General features: G+C 53.9%; 5 protein-coding genes and 1 non-coding gene across 6 annotated transcripts; 5 read left to right on the plus strand and 1 right to left on the minus strand.

Moving 5' to 3' along the window:
- Window positions 1–469: 469 nt before the first annotated feature.
- On the plus strand, window positions 470–2,499 carry BDV17DRAFT_277412 (uncharacterized protein). Its single transcript, XM_073759432.1, has 4 exons — window positions 470–792; window positions 837–1,460; window positions 1,507–1,827; window positions 1,878–2,499. Exons 1-4 carry the CDS (start codon window positions 710–712, stop codon window positions 2,218–2,220), a joined length of 1,371 nt encoding a protein of 456 aa, XP_073610132.1. The 5' UTR covers window positions 470–709; the 3' UTR covers window positions 2,221–2,499.
- Window positions 2,500–2,754: 255 nt separating this feature from the next.
- BDV17DRAFT_296471 (hybrid sensor histidine kinase/response regulator) lies at window positions 2,755–5,605 on the plus strand (the record flags this gene model as incomplete). Its single annotated transcript, XM_073763300.1, has 6 exons — window positions 2,755–2,870; window positions 2,928–3,064; window positions 3,124–3,500; window positions 3,570–4,969; window positions 5,016–5,341; window positions 5,391–5,605. 6 exons carry the CDS (start codon window positions 2,755–2,757, stop codon window positions 5,603–5,605), a joined length of 2,571 nt encoding a protein of 856 aa, XP_073610133.1.
- Window positions 5,606–6,968: 1,363 nt separating this feature from the next.
- BDV17DRAFT_301882 (Zn(II)2Cys6 transcription factor domain-containing protein) lies at window positions 6,969–8,341 on the plus strand. Its single transcript, XM_073764333.1, has one exon. The coding sequence runs from the start codon at window positions 7,008–7,010 to the stop codon at window positions 8,268–8,270; it is 1,263 nt and encodes a 420-aa protein (XP_073610134.1). The 5' UTR covers window positions 6,969–7,007; the 3' UTR covers window positions 8,271–8,341.
- Window positions 8,342–9,063: 722 nt separating this feature from the next.
- On the plus strand, window positions 9,064–11,028 carry BDV17DRAFT_296473 (MDR family MFS transporter; the record flags this gene model as incomplete). The annotated part of the gene is made up of 5 exons (XM_073763301.1): window positions 9,064–9,357; window positions 9,408–9,536; window positions 9,584–9,782; window positions 9,825–10,564; window positions 10,612–11,028. The coding sequence occupies 5 exons, from the start codon at window positions 9,064–9,066 to the stop codon at window positions 11,026–11,028; spliced, it is 1,779 nt and encodes a 592-aa protein (XP_073610135.1).
- A 1,212-nt stretch (window positions 11,029–12,240) lies between these two features.
- Window positions 12,241–21,065, plus strand: BDV17DRAFT_296474 (uncharacterized protein; the record flags this gene model as incomplete). Its single annotated transcript, XM_073763302.1, has 4 exons — window positions 12,241–12,670; window positions 12,714–12,971; window positions 13,016–19,546; window positions 19,591–21,065. 4 exons carry the CDS (start codon window positions 12,241–12,243, stop codon window positions 21,063–21,065), a joined length of 8,694 nt encoding a protein of 2,897 aa, XP_073610136.1.
- A 368-nt stretch (window positions 21,066–21,433) lies between these two features.
- BDV17DRAFT_t145 lies at window positions 21,434–21,546 on the minus strand. Its single transcript has one exon. It is a non-coding gene; the product is annotated as a tRNA-Leu (tRNA).
- Between the last annotated feature and the right edge of the window lie 84 nt (window positions 21,547–21,630).

The following is a 21,630-nucleotide window of genomic DNA, read 5'->3' on the forward strand; positions in this document are numbered from 1 at the left end:
CTTTGCGGAGGTATTACAGGTATTACTTCTAAACTAATAAATTAGTGATTAGAGCATAAAAAGAGCGATTATAGTAGAAACAGGGCTTAAGATAATAATTATTAAGGAGTTTTAAAGTACTTAACTAACATTTTTGGAAAGCGCTACTATCATGAAGTTGATGTGTTCGTAAGCGTCTTGAAAGAGGTGCCGTGGACTGAAATCTTACCTCGTAGCAAAATAGGTGGCGTGACATGCATGTGACCGCCAAGCCGATTATTAAGCAGTTTTGTGGTGCGCGACCGAAAAAACGAGGCCTGGTCACCTGCAACCACCTAGTTCGGTTTCTGCATACACTAGTGACGAAGCGATGGAGGATATCGGATACATCACATCCTATTCAGGATCTAATGAGGCCTCTGGCCACCTATTTAAATCGTTAACAGACTGTAGTTAGAAGATCATCACCTTCAATTTAATTCATCCCATAGTCACCTTGGTCACCTGACCCGGGTTCTACCCCATTATCAAGCAACAACGACCCCAAGCCAGCTGTTTTTAAGGCCCCGGCTGACCTGTAACCACACTAAAACTAGCACTAGATGGTCTGGTACAGCGTGGAGCGTCGGATTGTCGGCCGCCACCATTTCTAATCGCCGTGACTCGTTCACCTCCACGAAATCTCTAGGTTCAAGCCTCGGCAAAATTCCATGATAATTCCTACACAGTGATGGCGGCAAGAGTGTGTACAAATTGCAAAGCACGCAAGAAAAAGTGCGACAAGGCCTTGCCCTGTTGTCGCTACTGCGCTGAGTATGATTCCCTAGCCATCTAATTCTAGTGCTGACACCACATAGAAAGGGTATTAGGTGCGTCTACCAAGAGCAGAAAGATGGAGAAAGAGTCAGATTGGTGCCGTATCCCAGTCGGGCATTGTCCTTGACAGACAACCCATCATCATCAAGCCCTGAGGGGATCGTCTGCCGCGAAGCCCAGCGCATCCTCACTCCGACCGGTCTATATCTGGACGAAGTGAGCGTCCGATACTTCGAGAGCGTTCATTGCTATTTTCCGATTATCACCCGACAGCGCTTCCACGGTCAGCTCATATCCTTTGGGTCGCACCCTCGGGCGGACTTTTCTATTCTTTTGCTGTGTATGGCTTTACACTTGAATCAGCCTGAGAACAAACGCATTGACACCGCTACGCTATATTTTGCGACAAAAGGACTGTACAGTCAAGCGCAATGTCTAGGGACGCCCACTCTGAACCTCATACAAGCGGGAGTACTGCTGGCACTGTATGAGTACGCGCAAGGCGAGCCAGAGCGGGCATTTATCACAATCGGGGGCAGTGCCCGCATGGCCTATGCAGCAGGCTTGAGGAGTCTGTCCTCGTTGCCGACCCCAACCTCCCCAGAGATCGATGATGCGGATGCGAAACACTCCAACACGTTGTGGGGGATCGCGATCTGTGAACGGTACGTCCCATTCCCGATGCTGTCCACCAGTACTTGACGTTTCCAGACTCTTCCTTTCTGAGCTCGCAATCATGGATCAGCCCTTGCTGTCGGCGATCCCGAATGACGTACATGACTTCAGCGACTCTTCTTTTGGCTGCTGTCAAACGGACAGTCTTCATTCGACGTCCTTGATCAATGGATGGCGTCAAGCAGCGCGAGCCACCTGTTTGATGGACCAATTGCTCAGTGCGATATCGGCCCCAGAGGAAAGCCCATGGGCAACGCTGGAAAAGCTGGACAAAGCGCTCCAGATGTTCCTTGGCGAGACGATACAAGAGGCTCAGGGAATGACAATGTACTGCCTGGGTATCTCCATCGCCGTACGGTACGCGCATCCCCAACTAACTCAGGTTTGAGATTGTGCTCACGATGCAGCTCCTTGTTTCTTCTTCACCGGCGAATTCTCAGCCCTACAACCAGAAACTTCGACCGACCAAAAGAGGCCGAAAGCAACTCGCGCGCGGCACTCGACACAGTCACCAAGATCGTAGCCGATGTCGCAGAAACGCACCAACACCTTTCAGCGCGGCAACTGGACACCCTGCCTCTGAGTTATGCGTACAATGTCCGAGCGGCGGTGGAGTACATTCGGGACAAGTGCCAACCGCTGCCCCCGGGGTCGTGGCTAAGGGACAGCGGACTACGGTTAGAGCGCGAGCTTGATCGCTTGAAATTTGGGGGTCGAATAGGAGGGGGCAGTTGCTCGCTTGCAGAGTGAACTTTGGAATAATCTTCATGTTCTTGATTCTTGGGGGGCTGGTGGGCTTGGGTGGCATAGACCCTGACTCGCAGGTGCCGTCATATATTTTGGGTCCGGTGGCTGTTGGCCGGAGATCACCGAAGATGAGATCGAGTGAGATCTGATTAGTTACAAATGCCTATCTCTTGCCACCGTCCAGTGGAGTACAATCGGTAGTCAAGTATGATTTCGAGTCCCCACAGAGTGAGCGTACTTAGGGCTGGCTATCTGAAAGACGGAGTGGCGACTGTAATTTGCGGCAACAGAAGCCCAGCATGTCTGAAAAAAATAAAAATATAATTGGTTCATCTGGCCAACTCGCAACGGGCCTTACCGTCATTGCTCATCATCAGTTGTCCGCAGGACTTGGTCACGGTGGAGCTTCGCCCCTGGCCAGGCTTCTGCACGCTTAACAGGTTTTGCTTCATCCCTTTTATCTTCGTCTCGGCCCTGACTGACTACGACTGTCTCCGCACGTGCGGCGCTCCTGGAATCCATCGCCCACTGGTCGACATGAGCGCTGCCGGCGAGACAGCAATAGGGATGGGGGAGTATCTACCGCCCCTGGTTGATGCTGAGAAGCAGCGACTCCGGGAGGTGTCCAGGTTTGTCTCCTCCGTCAACACACAGTAAGCGCGCCCTTCTGCTCAGATGTTCGAATGCTAATGTCGCATTTGCAATGGCAGGTATTACGACTCGATTCGACAGTCGAGCTTCGCCGAAACTTCTACCAGCGCCACTGCCACTCCGACACCTGGCGAGAACGAGACGAACATCGCGCAGCTCTCGAACGATATCACGTTAACGGCACTCACTCAGCTCGGTGTCTATCGATTCGGATGCATGCGATCCTTTGTTTCGCTGATTGATGATGAGAATCAGCAATGGAATCCCCACCATTGGAAAAGACCGGTTGCGGCACAAATTCACCTCAGGGGACGTCTTTCACACTTGGCAGGTCAAGTACAATGAGTACTCCGCTTCTGACAGCGAAAGATAGCGTGCCGCTCACCAGCCGCATCGCGAATGTCTTTGCTCACGCTAGTTCTCTGGTTAAAGACGCGATGGATGTCGACGGTGTCATGTTTGTCGATGCTTGCTGGTGCAACTCGGGGATTGTTCGTCCACGGACAGGTTTACACGACTGGGAGCCTCTTCCCAAGAATGCGGATCCCAGGCCGCGCAGCCAGTCGCCGTACTCTCCTACTCATTCTCCTACTCAAGCTGACAACACTGTCTGCGACATCTTTGGTCTAGCAGTGAACGAGGACGGCCGGTAGACGATGTCCGATTCTCTCCTTCGGGAATTGATTGCGGCGTTTCCCCAGGGTGGCATCCTGCATCCAGACGAGGATTCTACAGATCAGGAAATCCGACTTGCGAAATTCTTCCCTCAGGCCCGGTCACTACTCTTCATCCCACTATGGGACTGGAACAAGGGACAGTGGTTGGCTGGGACATTTGTTTGGACAAGAGACAGCGAGCAAGAGCGGTCGCTCGGACTCGACGAAGTCCATTACTTCAAGGTCTTTAGCGATTCGATCATCTCCGAGATTGCCCAGTTGAACTGGTCGCAAAAGGAAAAGTCCAAGTTTGACCTCATCTCGTCGGTCAGCCATGAACTGCGCTCGCCGTTGCATGGGATGCTGGCCAATGCAGAACTGCTGTCCACTTCAACGCTGCAGCCCGATCAGCTTGAGACTGTCAAGGCGCTCGAGACTTGCGGTATCACGCTACTAGATACGATGAATCACTTGCTCGACTTTGCGAAGATCAACAACCTTACCTCGCTGAATCAGGGTGCATCGTCCGTCACCAGCTTGGTCAGTTCGTTTGATCTCGACTTGCTCGTTGAAGAAGCTGTGCACAGTGTGTTTTCTGGTATGCGCCATGCAAGTATAGCCTCGACCCCAACTTCGAGTCCAAAGTCAATATCTACTTATAAGGGCGACCTGTCGGTTGTCGTCCGGTTCGAGAACCAGGACCAGTGGAGAGTCACTTCTATGACTGGCGCATGGCGACGGATCGTCATGAACATCTTGGGCAACGCCCTCAAATACACCGAAAACGGCTTCGTCGAAGTCTCTGCGTCGCTTCTGAAACCACAGCATGGCTCAGATTCTCCTATTGCGCACCTGCGTTTTGCTGATAGCGGACGTGGCATGTCGGAGGATTTTCTCAGGAACAAGCTCTTCTCGCCATTCTCGCAGGAGGATGCTCTGTCAGAAGGCGCTGGTTTAGGTCTCAGCATTGTGAAACAGCTGATCACTTTCCTCAAGGGCTCTATTGACGTCAAGAGTGAGATCGATGTAGGAACCCAGGTTGATATCTACATTCCTGTTCAGCCCGTGGCGGCGCCGGCGCTTATTACACAACAGTCAGAAGTGACTGCCACAACCACGTTTTCTCTGGTCGGACTCGGTGCATACCCTGAACTTTCAGAAGAGCCGACTGGAACTCTAAGTCCAGCGGCGAAGCGCAAGATTTGCCTGCAGAGCTTTTCTGCGAACTTGATCTCAGACCAGCCTGGATGGAAGGTCTTGTCCGCGGAATCATTGGACCAGGCCCATGGCGACATTGTCGTTATCGATGAGACGGCCTTGAAGCAAATATACGACGAGGAGGCATTACGTCGCAAATTCACAAACACGCGATTCGTATGCCTGTGTGATGGGGTGCCTACATTGAATACAACCGGCGAAGCGCAGGTCGCTCGCCTATACCAACCGTTTGTCTCACCATCCATGGGCAGTTACTGTAGCTGACCATCCCAGATTCTCCCCACGAAAAGTATTGCAGGTGCTCAAATCGGCTCTGGAAGCAAAACCGCAGTTCCCAGCACCGGCGCCAGCGGAGCAGCCAGTGCTCAATTTATCGCTTACTACGACCGTCTCAGCGACCCCTGTCACCCCAAACCTGGTGGACCCAGCGCGCAGTGACAGCTCGCATGTGCTCATTGTCGACGACAATGAGATCAACATCAAGGTCCTGTCCAAGCTCATGTCCAAGCTCGACTACCAATACAGGACTGCAACGAATGGGCAAATAGCACTCAACAAGTATAAAGAGTCGCCGGAGGCATTCAAGATTATTCTCATGGGTTAGTGCTATCCTTACCTTTGCTATTATGACTATACTGACAGTCGCAGATGTATCCATGCCAGTCATGGACGGAATAGAAGCGACGCGACATATCCGAGTGTTTGAGCAAGAACGCTCCTTATCGCCCGTCAAGGTCTTTGCTGTAACGGGGATTGCTTCAGCCGCTATGCAGAAGGAAGCTATGATGGCTGGCGTTGACGACTATCTTGTCAAGCCGCTGTCGCTCGCTCAGCTTGGGAAGCTGATCAAGGTCCATCTATAGATTCTAGATGGACGGGCCTTTGTATATAGTCTGGCACTTGTACGTACTATGGATTTACGTGATACGACTGAAAGATTATTTGACCGCTTCAATGACTTTCCCTTCGCATTAATCCCGTGATAATTGTATACTGACAGCGGTGAGGGTCTCATTTTTTGGAATTACTCCAACCAAGCTGATAGTACAGCGCCTCGTTCGGTTTCTGCATACACTATTGACGACGAAGGAAACAAACTAGTGATGGAGGATACGGAATACGACACTTCCTATTCAGGATCTAATGAAGCCTCTGGCCACCTATTTAAATCGTTATACAGACTGTAGTTAAGAAGATCATCACCTTCAATTCAATTCATCCCATAGTTACCTTGGTCACCTGACCCGGATTCGACACCATTAGTCACCTCCGTAGCTCATACATGCTATCCGGTAGGAGTTTCAAGTAGCGAGGACAGAATCAACTGATCAGCTAGCTAAATCAGTTAATCGGTGAACAACTATTCCATGAATACGCTACTTCGTCTAGAGGTCTCATGCAGCACGCTAAGCGAGACAAACGAAGGACGGAGCCCGGCCGAAAGTGGCTGAACAGGGCTGCGGCACTAAGGAATCGTCACGCGCCGTCGAGAGTCCCTTGCGTCTTTATCACAGCATATCGACGGTCGTTGGGCCCTTGAAGAACCGTGAAAATTAACAAAGGATCAGGATTGGTTTGGTTTGGCGTGAATGACGCGGTTGGGAATTTGGGGCATTGGGGGCCGGCCGCACTCTACAGGCAACAAGCGCTGCGTATCTAGATGGTTAGTAACTGGACATATAGAAGTCGAAGTAAGCACTACGGCACATCAAAAGACGATTTACACGTGTGCTGGACGATCTGTATAACCTGGACAGGTGGATTGGGACGATTGGGACTCGGGGGAGGCTATACAGTGAGTGGGCTTGTGGAGCGCCTCGTATAAGCTAGTGCTGCACTGCTTACGCCTGGCGATCTACGGCTAGAGCCGCCTAATTCTCAAGGGATCTAGCCTTTTGTGAAATTAAGTTATGCGAAACGAGTCATCCAGACGATCTGTTGGGGGCGGTAGGGGGGTTGGATATTGTGTGGCTTTTGCACGGCAGGTGGCACTGCTTGGAGCTGACAAGCTCTCTTGGTCCGGGCTCCAGCTGTGCTTCTTCGCGTGTTATTTGTGGAGTCGGTGGGTTCTTCCTTGTAGACTTTATTGCTTCGGGGAAATATTCCTGGGGGCGATACTGGTATAAGCCACGGGAATGTTGGTTTACGAAAGCGAGAGCGAGCTGTAAGACGAATCTATAGCCCCCATTCTATATCAGGGCCCTGTCGCTGCTGTCTACTACTATCTGCAGCTACAGCGAGTTGTCTGATTCTGGGTCATTCAACATGTCCGAACCACAAGCCCCCAAGAAGAGAGCCGCCTGCGATCGCTGCCGGACGCAGAAGCTGCGATGTCTGCGTGTCTCTGGCCATCCCAACGATTTCTGTATTCGCTGCGTGCGCTCGCAGATGGAATGCATCACTAGCTCCTCCAAGCGTCCTGGTCGCCCGCGCAATTCGACGAATACTCCTCGCCAACAACCTGACCCGACTCCTCCCACGACCTGCATCGATGCGAACCCTCCTCTCCCCGCCGTCGATATACCCCCACAGTCGCTAGAGAATGTCGACGACTGGTTCAACTTTGGATCGATAGAAACCGATTATGAATTGTGTTCGGCGCCGTGGAACTCGGTCGATTCTGGCTTCGAATCCGGGTTCGCCATGGACGGCGTCGCCACCACGCACTCCATGTCTTCAGTGTCAACACATCCTCTTCAAACGGCCTCGCCTGCCTTTTTCAATACAATTCCAGCACTTCAAGATGATCCCTATGACCAGTTGCAACTGCTGGCTCCTCAACCTCTTGCAGTAAACTTTGATCACGGCCTCCATCTTTCGCAATTACAACGCGAGCTCTCCAAACAGCTATACACCTTGACCTCCATGCCATGGGACATGACCAAAGTCATGCAGTTATCATGTCAAGGTGATACTGCTTCCAGCCCTGAGGGCGATCTCAAATCAAACCCGCTGGCCAAAATCGCCAAAACCTCTGCCGAGTTTGCACAGCTCCTTTGTTCTGTCCAGACCCCTATCGCTGGCGACGGGGGGAGCAGTACATCCAAGACCTCCAGTCCATCCTCCTCTATCCATCCTCGCCTCAGCATGGCCGACCTCCTCACCATTCTTTCTTGCCACATGTTGACCATTTCCATCTATGATTCCATTTTCTCACACTTTACTGAACAAGCGTCGCACAACCCGGGCGCCGTCAATATCGTCCTGCAGTCGGCGCCAAAGTTGTTTCTAGGCGGCATCGCGGTCCCGCCGCGACTGGAGCTGCTGGGCCACTTGCTCTATTGCGTGACGGCCAGCCAGCTGAGGCCGGTTGAAATGCTGCTGGGTCTCCCGGACGAATGCTGTGTCTCGCTGAGGCGAAATTCCACCAACAAGGAGAAGCAGACGGGCTTGTTCAGTGGGCAGAGCGGCCAATTGCTGTTCTCCACTCTGATGCAGGTTGAGACCGAGAGGGCGAGTGAGGGGCAGGGGGGCTTGGGCGTGATTGAATCGTTGAAGGAGAAGATACGGCGGATTCAGGGCTTCTGAATGACGAATTTCATATGTACCTCGTAATGTATTCACGATCAGATAGAGCAATGAACCACTTCCAAGTTCAACCCTAACTCTCCCTCCCTTTCCACAACCGCAAACCTCGCCAACCAGCTACCTCAACTCGACTTCGGCCCCGTAAATTGAAGCACTATAGAGAATCGTGCTTCAGTATCGTCGTTTGGTAGAATCTCGGACTCTGCCCGACCGTCCGAGCGCAGGCAATTTGGCCCCAAAAGGCGTGCACCGCTGGTTTCAGCTTCAAGCGAGAGACCAACTAACGAGCCACAGGATTTCTTCACACAAGCTTTGTCAAGGTGGACTAGGCACAGCCAAGCTCAAGCTCAAGCGCAACCCCGAGCCCAAGAATGAACCCAAGAGCGGCACCGTTGGCACCGCCTGAGAAGCTTTCCTTGGCTGGCTTATGTTTCTTTTCTTTTTCCGTCCACTCGACAATTGGCCCAGGCTATGGAGCCGATCGCCCAGCAAGAATGACCGATTGGCTGGCCGGATCGGGAATTTCGGTCCCTCCCTGTGCGCTATTCAGAATCCAGGTGTCGGTGCAGATCAAGAATGGAGTCCTTTTGCTTGTTAGGGTGTAGTGTTCTTACTGGTCTGGCCGTCGCGGCTGGCTGGCTGGGGGCCGCAAGCTGCGCAAGCTGCGCAAGCCAGCCCTCACTGACGCTTCCTGCTCCGAACTCGAATCTCTGCTGAACAAGCCTTTTTCAATCTTCCCCCGCCAGCTCGCTCGTTTCGTCTCTGTCAACGGTACTGTATTGCTGTCGCCAAGATGAACGAGGAGGTCGCGCTGCAGACTTGGAGTCGTCCTCACACTAGCGAGACGCAGGGAACTGAAGAGACGTCGCATTCGCCCTGGACGCAGCATGAGCAGGGGAGCACCGCGAGGGTTCTTCCAGAGAAGCGCGGAGATGAGGAGAGTCCTTCGGCGGATCCTCCAGCTGAGGCTGAAGCTGGCCAGGCGGCGCCGGCACAGGGTATCACTGGTCTCAAGCTGTTTGGGATCTTGGCCAGTGTCACCTTGTCTGCGTTTTTGATGCTGCTGGATGGGTCTATCATTGGTGTGGTATGTTATATTCTTACTCTCAAGTGATTTAACCTCATCAACTGCTCTAGGCTATCCCCAACATCACAAGTCAGTTCCATTCGATCCATGATGTCGGTTGGTATACCGCGGCCTACCAGCTGTCCAGTGCGGCACTCCAGCCTCTGTCGGGAAAAATATACACTTCATACAATACCAAGGTTTGCTCCTGCAGTAACTCCCAATGACGTCGCTAACAGGTGCGTAGTGGACATACCTCTTCTTCTTCTTCCTCTTCGAAGTCGGCTCTCTCATCTGCGGTGTCGCAAACTCCTCGTCTACACTCATCGGAGGCAGAGCGGTCGCTGGTATCGGTAGTTCAGGTCTGCTCAATGGGGGAATGACTATCATCGCGGGCGCGGTGCCCTTGGAGAAGCGGCCTGTCTATACCGGAATCTATCTTGGGAGTATGTACCTGTCTCTTTTGTCGAGTTATGCTAACCGGACAGTCTCTCAACTCGGAATCGTCTGTGGTCCATTGATCGGAGGTGCTCTGACGCAGTATACAACCTGGCGATGGTGTTTCTATATCAACCTGCCCGTCGGCGGCGTCGTGGCACTCCTTCTTTTGTTTCTTCGTGTCCCTGAACTCACCAAAAAGGAACCGTTCTCGCTTGACCTCGTACGCAAGACAATTCCCGATCTCGATCTTATTGGGTTCAGCCTGTTTGCGCCCGCGGCTATCATGGCCTTGTTGGGTCTATACTATGGAGGAAACGAGTACGCTTGGGATAGTTCGGTGGTTATTGGGTTGTTTGTGGGTGCGGCAGCCACGATCACCGTGTTTGGGTGCTGGGAGCGATACATGGGCGATCGAGCAATGATTCCTACTTCAATGGTCAGTCACCATATCGTCTGGACCAGTGCAATCAACGGAGGAACGCTGGTGGCGTCTATCCTCGTGGCCGCGCAGTATCTGCCCATTTACTTTCAGGGTGTCCGCGGATATGGGCCCGCGATGAGTGGAGTGAATACTCTCCCGGGTATTCTCAGCCAGTTACTCACGGTCATTGTGTCTGGAGGGTTGGTGCAGAAGTTAGGGTTCTATCTCCCTTTTGCTGCAGCGGGGAGTGCCATTAGCGCAGTTGGAAATGGTATCGTCACCATGTTTTCGCCTTCTACGCCGACGGCAAAATGGATTGGATACCAGATTGTCTTGGGAAGTGGGCGCGGTATTGGAATGCAGATGGTACGAGACCTTATTCTGTTTAATCTTGGTTGTACTAACCTTGGTAGGGAATTATCGCTATCCAGAACCTGCTTGCACCAGAAAAGATCCCGATTGGAATCGCGTTCATGATCTTCTGCCAAAACTTTGCAGGAGCTGTCTTTGTCGTTGTCGGCGAAGTCATCTTTACTCAACAGTTGGTTCAGCAAGTTCAGGTCCATGCGCCCTCGGTTTCAGTCGAAGCGGCTGAAGCTGCCGGAGCAAGCGCTGACTCTGTGCGTGCCCTTGTGCCCGAGGGGAGTCCGGAACTAGCAGGTGTCTTGTTGGCCTTCTCCAACAGTGTCGACAAGGTCTTTTATCTGCTCATGGCTCTGTGTCTACTGGGATTTGTAGCTTCCTTCGGCATGGGCTGGGTTGATATCAAGAAGAAGGCGGCAGAGGCGAAAGCGAGAGCAGCAGAGAATGACGAAGGAAGCAGTGTTTGAATGTAGCGATCAGCTTCTAGCGCTATATAGACTTGAATGTGTTGCGGTTCTGCTCAATAAAACAGGCCGTGGGCCCGTCTAGGCGTTGATTGCGTTGCTCCCCAATAGAGCCACATCAGTATAAACTAGAGTAGTCACAAAAAAGTGTGTCTAGGGTGCCTATTCCCTTACATATAATTTTGATATTTATATATTTATATATATATATATATTACATTTGTCTACAGCAATCAAAGGCATTCCCATGGCCAAACGATATAGACTCCCCATGTCCAACTACAATTCCTACTTACAATATCCTCAAAGATGAAGCAACTATAGCCCAGATGGCACTTTCATAAGGATACCAAGTGAAGACCAATATTACCGAGCTTGCAGCAAGCTTAGCACCTACACAGCAGGATCGAGGACAAGGTGACTAGTGACTACCGGCAGGGGCTCCCTCGTGCACCTCCACCCAGCTGAAGAAAGCGATCGGCTGTCTGCCTGCACGGAACAAATTCCCTTTCCTCAAAGAACCAAGTATAGATTCGGCAGTGCGCAGGCAGCGGCTGAACTAAAGAATCCACCTCGGTCCAGGGGTCCACCGACATGTACCAGGATCACGACATGTACCCCACCCTCAACAAGACCAAAGACCAGACTAGCTCCTAGATACCGGCTGCGTGGCTGAAGCTAGAGCTGTAGCTGCAAGATGATAATGCAGCTCCAAAGCTTACAGGATTCCTGGACCCCAAAGGAGCAGCAGCGCGTATTCCCGACTGGTATGGAGCGCTCGGGGCATATCCCATATTATCCCCGGGGGGGCTGTGGGCGAAATCACCGAACGAGCTCGCGAATTCGGTCAATGCGATGTCTATCGTCCGGACTTGCTGTAATTGGTCCCCGGCCACGAGGCATGGTCTATCCTCGGTTACAGGTTCCTTTGCGTGTAGGCAATTTCGCTATCGATGCTTGTTGTTTGGCCCCCATGGCCGGAGTAATACTGCCTCGACGGCGATGGAGGCGAATACTAGCTAGACAACTTCAGAGCGTCTAAGCCATCGAGTTGGCCGAATACGATGCCATCTAGATAGTATTAAAGAATGCTGGTGCTGCTCGAATTGGGATTAGATAGCTCCTACACGTTCAACACTCGTGACCCTACCTTGTACTTCTCAACTATAGATCGCCTCGTCTCCTTTCTACTGAGAACTGCTTTCTACACCCACCATGTCCAGTCAATCAACGATCAACGAGCCCATTGCCATTGTGGGCAGCGCCTGTCGCTTTGCCGGCGGTGCCTCGTCGCCCTCGAAGCTGTGGGAGCTGCTCAGCAACCCCCGCGATGTGCGCAGCGACATCCCCACGAGTCGCTTCAACAAGGACAACTACTACCATCCTAACCCTGCCTACCACGGCCACAGCAATATCCAGCACTCTTACCTGCTGGAAGAGGATGTCGCCGCCTTTGACTCGGAGTTCTTCGGGATCAAGCCCGTCGAGGCCAAGGCCATTGATCCCCAGCAGCGGTTACTCATGGAGACTGTCTACGAGGGTCTCGAGTCTGCTGGTCTGTCCATTGACTCTCTTCGGGGGAGTGACACTGCCGTCTATGTCGGTCTCATGTGCGGTGACTACGAGGCGAGTCTCCTTCGTGATTGTATGTCCTCACCTATTTTGCGAGAGCGTTGCTGACTCTGTAGTGAAAACCGCCCCCGTCTACACAGCGACCGGTATTGGAAGGTCTATCCTGTCCAACCGAGTCTCATACTTTTTCAACTGGCATGGACCTTCCATGACTATCGACACGGCCTGCTCTTCTTCCCTTGTCGCCGTCCACCTCGCCGCGCAGGCACTGAGAAATGGCGAATCGCGCGTCGCTTTGGCTTGCGGATCCAACCTGCTGTTGGGTCCTGAGAATTACATTATGGAAAGCAAGCTGAAGATGTTGTCTCCTGATGGTGAGTACACAGACAGTAATAAGCCACAGAACTAACGAGTATAGGCCGCAGTAAGATGTGGGACAAGGAGGCCAACGGTTACGCGCGTGGTGACGGTGTCGCGGCCTGTATTCTCAAGACGCTGAGTGCCGCCATCGAGGACGGTGATGATATCGAGTGTATCATCCGCGAGACGGGCGTCAACCAGGACGGAGCAACAACTGGTATCACGATGCCTAGCGCCACTGCCCAGCGAGCCCTCATCGAGAGCACATATGCCAAGGCAGGCCTGGATCTATCCAAAGCTATCGACCGGCCTCAGTTCTTCGAGGCGCACGGAACCGGTACTCCTGCTGGAGATCCTATTGAAGCTGAGGCCATCTCCAAGGCCTTTTTTGGCGAGCAGTATGGTGTAAAGGTTGCAGACGAGCCACTCTATGTCGGTTCCATCAAGACTATCCTCGGTCACACCGAGGGTACCGCTGGTGTCGCGGCGCTGCTCAAGGCTTCGCTCGCTCTTCAGAATTCTACCGTACCACCCAACATGCTTCTCAACAACCTGAGTGATACCGTCGCGCCCTTTACAAAGAACCTTGAGATCCTTAAGGCGCCCAAGTCGTGGCCCTCTGTCGAAGCCGGCCAGCCCCGACGTGCCAGTGTCAACAGCTTCGGATTCGGAGGTACCAACGCCCACGCCATTCTCGAGAGCTACGAGCCTCGCCGATACCTGGAAAATGGTGTCGAGTCTGCTCAGTTTACTCCGTTTGTCTTTTCTGCTCTCTCTCGCCCCTCGCTCCGAGACACACTGTCCGCATACGCAGACTACATTGAAGCGAATCCCTCGATCAACCTTCGCGACCTCGCCTACACGTTGCAGCAACGTCGCTCTGCCTTTCCCTACCGTGTCTCTTTTGCCGCTCAGACAGCCGAAGATCTCGTGACAAAGATCAGGGCTGAGATTGAAGGCACAAAGGTCGAGGAGCTCGGAGTGAGACTGTCGACAGACGGCCAACGTCGCAAGGTCCTGGGTGTCTTTACCGGTCAGGGTGCGCAGTACGCTCGGATGGGCGCTGAGCTGCTCGAGAAGTCGTCGACTGCTCGGAACATGATCCAGGAGCTGCAGACTCATCTCGAGCAACTGCCTGAAGATCTACGACCTGATTTTTCTTTGGAGGAAGAACTTCGCCGCGCCGCTGATACTTCGCGCGTTCTCACTGGTGCCTTTTCTTTCCTGTCTACCGTCGTCCAGCTTATCCTTGTTGACCTGCTCAAGCTGGCTGGTGTCGAGTTTGACGCTATCGTTGCCCACTCGTCTGGAGAAATGGCCGCTGCCTATGCGGCTGGCCGCCTGAGCGCCCGTGACGCCATGTGCGTTGCCTACTTCCGTGGCCGGTTCGCCTCGAAGATGGAGAGTCCCAATGGCCCCGACAAAAAGGGAGCTATGCTTGCTGCCGGTATGTCTGAAGAGGATGCGCAGGCTCTCTGCGAGGACGAGATGTTTGCTGGCCGTGTCTGCGTGGCGGCTGTCAACTCTTCTTCCAGCGTGACCATTTCTGGTGATGAAGATGCCATTGACGAGTTTAAGCTTATTCTCGACGATGAGAACAAGTTTAACCGCAAGCTTCGCGTCGACCGCGCCTACCACTCCAACCACGTCTCTAAGCGTCTCGCAGACTATGTTGCTCTCGTTCGCCGGGCTGGTGTCACGGCTCTTGAGCCTGCCGAGGGTGCTCCTTTTTGGGTATCCAGTGTCTATGGTCGCGAGGTCACCTCCGACATGAACCTCAGTGACGAATACTGGGGCGCCAGTGTCGCGCGCTCCGTTCAGTTCTACCAGGCTTTGAAGACAATTTTGGAAAGTGGTGAATATCAGGTTGCCATTGAGGTTGGCCCTCACCCTGCTCTCAAGGGCCCCGCCAGTCAGACCATCCAGGAACTCGGCAAGGCTATCCCCTACTACGGTGCCTTGAGCCGTGGGTCAGATGCTACTGTCGCCTTTGCCTCGAGCCTGGGATCGCTCTGGTGCCGTCTAGGAGGACGGCAGCTCGACTTGACTGGATTCGAAAAGCAATTCAACGACGACAAGTCGGCTCTGCGTGTGCTCAAGGGACTTCCTCGCTATCAATGGAACCATGAGGGCTCCTACTGGCACGAGCCGCGCGCGTCCAAGAAGCACAAGGCCCAGACGCAGCCCTTCAACCAGTTGCTTGGTACCTTGATGCCCGACAGTGCCTCTCACCACCTCAGCTGGGGCCATTTGCTCCGAGCCAGCGAGATTGAGTGGGCCTCTGGCCATCAGGTCCAGAGCCAGACTGTCTTCCCTGCTGCAGGATACATTTGCACGGCCTTTGAAGGTGCCCGTGTTCTAGCAGGTGACCGTGATGTTCGCCTCTTCGAGCTCAAGGACTTTGTCATTCACCAGGCGCTGACCTTTGCCTCTGACGATGCCGGTATCGAAGTCCAGTCTTCTCTATCAGACATTCAGCGTTTCGGGGATGACCGCATCGTGGCCAAATTCACCTATTCTGCCAGCATTGGAGAGGAGGACTTGGACCTGGTGGCCGAGGGTGAGCTGCACATTGTCTTTGGTCCCTCTTCAAAGTCTGTTTTGCCCAAGCGTGCATCTAAGCAGCCGCATATGATTTCTGTCGACAACGAGCGCTTTTACACCTTCCTGGCTACGCTGGGCTACGGCTTCGAGGGCCCATTCAGGTCGCTGCACACCCTGCGCAGAAAGCTTGGGTCCAGTTCCTGCGCCGTTCATTCGATTTCGCGCAAAGACACCTTTGGCCGTCCTTTGCTTGTGCATCCGGCCGAGCTTGACGGGGGCATCCAGTCGCTCATCCTCGCCTACAGCTATCCTGATGATGATCAGCTTCTCAACATGCACCTACCTACCAGCATGAAGAGCATCCGTGTCAACCCAGCTCTGTGCCAGTCCATGACTGACATTACCACCGACTCGCGACTTGGTATCAAGAAGTCTGCTGGTTTCTCAGGAGACGTTAGTCTTTACACTAACAACTCGACCTGTGCGGCGATCCAAATTCAGGGTCTCGAGCTGAAGCCTCTCGGTGCGCTCACGGCCAAGGACGACCGCAAGGTCTTTTCCAAGTACGAATGGGTCAAGAACCGACTTGACGGCGACCTCGCGGCGTGCGACACCATCGTCACCAAGCACCACCAAGACGTCCTAGAAGGATTGGAGCGCATCTCGACCTTTTACCTCAACAAGCTTGATGCCGAGGTGCCGATGGACTCGCCTCTGAGGAAGGAGGGTCCTCACATGCACTACCTCAACTACGCTCACCACATTGTCGAACTGATCCAGAATGGCGAGCACAAGGTGGCCAAGCAGGATTGGCTGGATGATACTCTTGAGGATCTGCACTGCAAGACCGACCATCTCTCGGACCTGATTGACTATGACATGATGCACCTGGTCGGACAGCAGATGCCGCGTGTGCTCCGGGGCGAAACCAACATGCTGGAAGAGATGCGTGTCAGTAACATCCTTGACAACTACTACAAGGGCGCCTTTGGCTCCCGCGAGGCCGGTCTGTGGATTGGCAAGATCATCTCGCAGCTTGCTGAGCGCTACCCTCATCTTAACATCCTTGAAGTCGGTGCTGGTACTGGAGGTGCCACGACCCGTGTCCTTCAAGGCCTGAACAACAAGTTCCTCTCGTACACCTTCACCGATGTCTCCAGTGGTTTCTTCGAGGGCGCTGCCGAGATGTTCTCTGAGCAAAAGGACCGCATGGTCTTCAAGACATTTGACTGCGGTCAGGACCCTGTGGCTCAGGGCTACGCTGAAGGCACTTGCGATGTTGTCGTGGCTTTTCTGGTTATTCACGCCACCCCCGATCTCGAGCTCACGATGCGCAACATCCGCAAGCTGCTCAAGCCCGGTGGTTTCTTGATTGTTGGTGAGGGAACCAACAACGGCCAGCCCTACGGCAGTGCAGGTTTCATCTTTGGTTCGCTCCCAGGTTGGTGGCTCGGTGCAGACTCTGGCCGTCCCTTGTCGCCATTCGTCTCTTACTCTGAGTGGGAGAGACTGCTCCAGGGCAGCGGATTTTCCGGCATCGACTCGACCGCTCCTCAGGCCTTCCAGGACATTCTTGGTATGACTGTGTTTGCCGCGCAGGCCGTCGATGACAGGGTCAACTTCCTCCGCGAGCCACTCAACCCGGATGTCGTGTCGCAGAGCTCGGCTGCCATCGAGTATCCCATTGAGAAGCTCGTCGTTGTTGGAGGCCACTCTGACAAGACTCGCTCACTGGTCGCATCCATCACGAACATTCTCAAGGACACCTGCGTCAATTTGTACACGTTTGACACTCTGACCGCCGTCGACTTTAGCCTCGTTGACGCGGATGCGACCGTTGTCAGTTTATCTGAGCTTGACAAGCCCGTCTTCCAGGATTTGACACCCGAGGAATGGACGGCCTTCAAGACCCTCTTCTCCTGTCCCACCAAGCTGTTCTGGGTCACCAGCGGTAGACTGTCCGACGAGCCATTCTCCAACATGACGGTCGGCTTTGCTCGTACCGCTGCCCTTGAGACTCCAGCCCTCCGATTCCAGAACGTGGACTTTACTGATCTCGCGTCCGTCAAGCCCCAGGCTCTCGTTGAGAAGATTCTCCGCTTCCAGGCTTCTGCGAGCACTCTTCCCCCCGACGTCAAGCAGCTGGCTTGGCCCCTAGAGCCAGAGATCCTGGTCCACGCTGATGGCGAAGAGCACGTGCCCCGTCTGCGACACATTCCAGCACGAAACGACCGCTACAACTCTGCTCGCCGCCCGATTACCAACGAGAGTGACATCAGCAAGACCCCTGCCGCCCTCAGCAATGATGGTGAAGGCTGGAAGCTGAAGGAGCTGTCCAGGTGGGCTATCCCTGCTGAGAGTGATAAGACGGTCACCCTTGAGGTCAGTCATGCAGTCCTCTCCGCGCTCCGCACATCCTACGGTCACCAGTTCCTGGTCTTTGGAACCGACTCCAAGACTCAAGGTCGCTTCATGGCTCTAGTCCCCAGCCTTCTCTCTGTCGTCACCGTCGCCAAGGAGTCTGTGGTCCCCGTTCCCAAGTCGGCTGCGACCGATGCTGAGCTCCAGGCTTCACTGGCTGCCTGCCTCGTTTCCATGGCCATTGTTGATCCCCTTGTCGATGGGGACACCCTGGTCGTGCACAACGCGACGGAGCTCCTTGCCAACACCATCGCCACTCACGCTGCCAGCAAAAGGGTGCGCGCCGTCTTCGCGGCGGACTCCAGCCGTTCCGATGCTCCTGAGTCGTGGGCCAAGTTGGAGCCCTACATGACTCAGTCGGAGATTGTGGACATTCTTCCTGCAAACGCTGCTTGCTTTGTTGACTGCTCGATCAACGGCTCTGAGAATACTTTGTCTATCATTGCCAGTCTCCCGGTGCACTGCCGCAAGGAAAAATTGTCGACTTTGTACTCTCCCGTCGGCTGGGAGAGCGTCTCTGCCTCTGCCAGCATTGCCCTTGGCCAGCTCCTCCAGCGCGCTTGGTTCTACGCTCAACAAGAGACTCTTACTCACGGTCAGAAGGCTCTACAAACTGTCGGTATTGCCGATCTCCTGGACGGCTCGAACCCAGAGGATCCCGCCACGGTCATTGATTGGACCCTCTCCAAGACGCACCCTGTGCACGTCAGCCGTCTCGACTCGGCCGCCTTCTTCAAGGGGGACAAGACCTACTGGCTCTGTGGTCTCTCCGGTGCCCTCGGTGTTTCTCTCGTTGACTGGATGATTGAGCGAGGTGCCAAATATCTCGTCCTGACCAGTCGTAACCCGAACATCTCTCCCGACTGGATTGCTGCGCACAAGAAGAACGGCGTCAATGTGACCATTGTTCCTTGCGACGTGACCAACGAGCCTGCCCTCCGCGGCGCACATCAATTCATTTGCGAGACCCAGCCTCCTATTGCCGGTGTCCTGAACGGAGCCATGGTTCTTCGCGATGTCTCGATCGCCAACATGTCCTTTGAGCTAATGAGCGACGTCTTCCGACCCAAGGTGTACGGCAGTATCCACCTCGACCGCATCTTCAAGGACCACCCCCTTGATTTCTTTATTCTGTTTTCGTCTATCAACTGTGTCATTGGAAACCTCGGACAGGCCAACTACGCTGCCGCCAACACTTTCATGTGCAGTCTTGCCGCTCAGCGTCGCAAGCGTGGTCTCGCCGCAACTGCGTTGAATGTGGGTGCCATTATCGGAGCGGGATACATGGAAAGAGAGTCCAGCAAAGCCCTCGACTTGACAGTGGCCAAGATGGCCTTGATGCATCTGTCCGAGCAAGACTACCACCAGCTCTTCGCCGAGGGTATCGATGCTGGTCGTCCTGACTCGGAGGACGAGGCCGAGCTCACCACCGGTCTACTGGATATCCCTGCTGCCGAAGACGATGAGAACACACCCAAGTGGCACTCCAACCCAGCCTTCCTCGACTTTATCGTTCACCAGGTCGAGAAGAATGGAGCGGACGCAAGCAATGAGGTTGTCGCGTCAGTCCAGGACCAGCTAGCTGCTTGCAAGTCAAGGGCTGACGTCCTTGCCGTTGTCAAAGGTACGACCGTTTTCCTTTTTTGATACATGATACTAACGAAACAGCCCGGTTCGCGATGCAACTTCGCAATGTCTTGCAGATGACCACTGCCGACGAGGATCTGATGGCCTTGAGAAGCCGTGACATTGGTCTCGACTCGCTGATTTCCGTCGACATTCGTTCTTGGTTCCTGAAGAACTTTGAGGTCAGCGTCCCCGTGCTCAAGATCATGGGCAACGACACCATGGCCGAACTGGCCGACCTTGTCGCCGACCAGGCTCCCGCGCCCCTGCTTCCAGGACTCGGAGGTGACGCCCCCGCGCCCGTTGAAGAAGCTCCCGCCGTCGCTGTACCTCCTACTGTGGTTGTCCAGAGCGACGATGCCGGCTCATCCTCCGACTCCAACGACGGCACTCCTGCCGAGTCTGTTCACGGCGGATCGACCGGCCGCACGACGCCGGTCAACATGGAGCTGCAAATGGTCAAGGGGCCGCTGCGCATTGACTGGGACGGCGAGATCGTTCTGCCCAAGGCTGCCAATATTTCCACCGAACGCGCACCGGCTGCCCACCCTCGGACGATTGTACTCACTGGAGTCAGCGGATTGCTCGGTCGCAACCTGCTCTCGAATCTCTTGGCAGACGCGTCGGTCGCTAAAGTGATTTGCATCGCTATCCGTCGCCTTGAAGAACGCGTCAACGAGCTTCCCGCAGATGACCGCGTCCAATATTTCGCTGGTGACCTCGAATTGCCGCGTCTTGGTCTGTCCGAGAAGAATGCGACCGAGATCTTCAGCCAAGCCGACGTGGTGATCCACAACGGCGCCGACACCTCGCATCTCAAGTTCTACCCCAAGATCAAGGCTGCCAACACCGGATCGACCAAGGAGCTGATCTCGCTGTGTATGGCCCGCAAGGTTCCGATCCACTATCTGTCAACGGTCGGAGTCGCGCTCTTTGGCAACTACAAGTCCTTCCCCGAAGTCTCTGTCGCCGAGCACCAGCCCCCTGTTGATGGGTCTCACGGGTATGTGGCGGCCAAATGGGCGAGCGAGCGGCTGTTGGAGGAGCTCAAGAAGGAGCACGGCGTCAACGTCTGGATCCATCGGCCATCGACGATCATCCGCGAGGGCGCCGATGCGACGAATGCGGCTGCCCAGATCGACTGGATGAACGCGCTGGTGGCGTACATGCGCAAGACGCGGGCAGTGCCAGTGTTGAAGAACCTGCGCGGTGCTCTCGACTTTGTTTACGTCAAGAATGCGATCGAGAGCATCCTGTCAGCAGTGTTTAACAACAAGCAAACGGGAGTTGTGTACACCCACCAGGTCGGAGACATTGTGGCACCTCTTGAGAGTCTACAGGAGTTTGTGGCCAAGGATCTTGGAGTTGAGGCAGCAGCAGTGGAGGAGTTGCCGGTGGAGAGTTGGTCGCTGCGCGCTGTCGAGGCCGGATTGAACCGCGGAGTCGCTGCTCTCATTGACTCGATGGACGACCCCGGCCAGCCTCACTACCCCCGGATGCTAAAGGCTGTGAACTAGAGCATTTGTATGTATATGAATTAGGAGTTTGGTGTTAGCAATTCACTTTGTATCTTGTATTTTGCAGTCTTATTCCAGATCTGGCGAATACCAGTAGAGAGATGGTGTTGAAGTACACAGAGAGAAATATGTATATATATATATATATATACATTTTGCCCTCGCCCGGTTTGCCTTCGCCAACGGCGACAACCACAAGACTACGGGAAGTACATATCAGGACCAGAATTCAAGCTAGAGAAACCGACTGTCCTTTCCATGTCACAAAATAGATGGAAAACTACATATAATAACCACTCTACGATGCCTTAGCAGCAGAACGCGGTCCTAGTGTTGAGCTGGAAACGGGCAAAAAGAACAAAAAAAGATGACAAGGGTGGGATTCGAACCCACGCCAAATTAATGACGCGGAAACTTGTAAACAAGAAGAGGTTCAATTAAGACCTTAACCGCGCGCCTTAGACCGCTCGGCCACCTTGCCTGATCATGTGAAAGGTTTGGGCTTTTAGAGCCCTATAGGCCAATCTTGAAGCAACTGTCTTTCAACAGAGAGCGCGACTCTCCT

The sequence above is a fragment of the Aspergillus undulatus genome, assembly GCF_047715775.1.
Source record: "Aspergillus undulatus strain CBS 261.88 unplaced genomic scaffold BDV17scaffold_95, whole genome shotgun sequence".
Lineage (NCBI taxonomy): Eukaryota > Fungi > Ascomycota > Eurotiomycetes > Eurotiales > Aspergillaceae > Aspergillus > Aspergillus undulatus.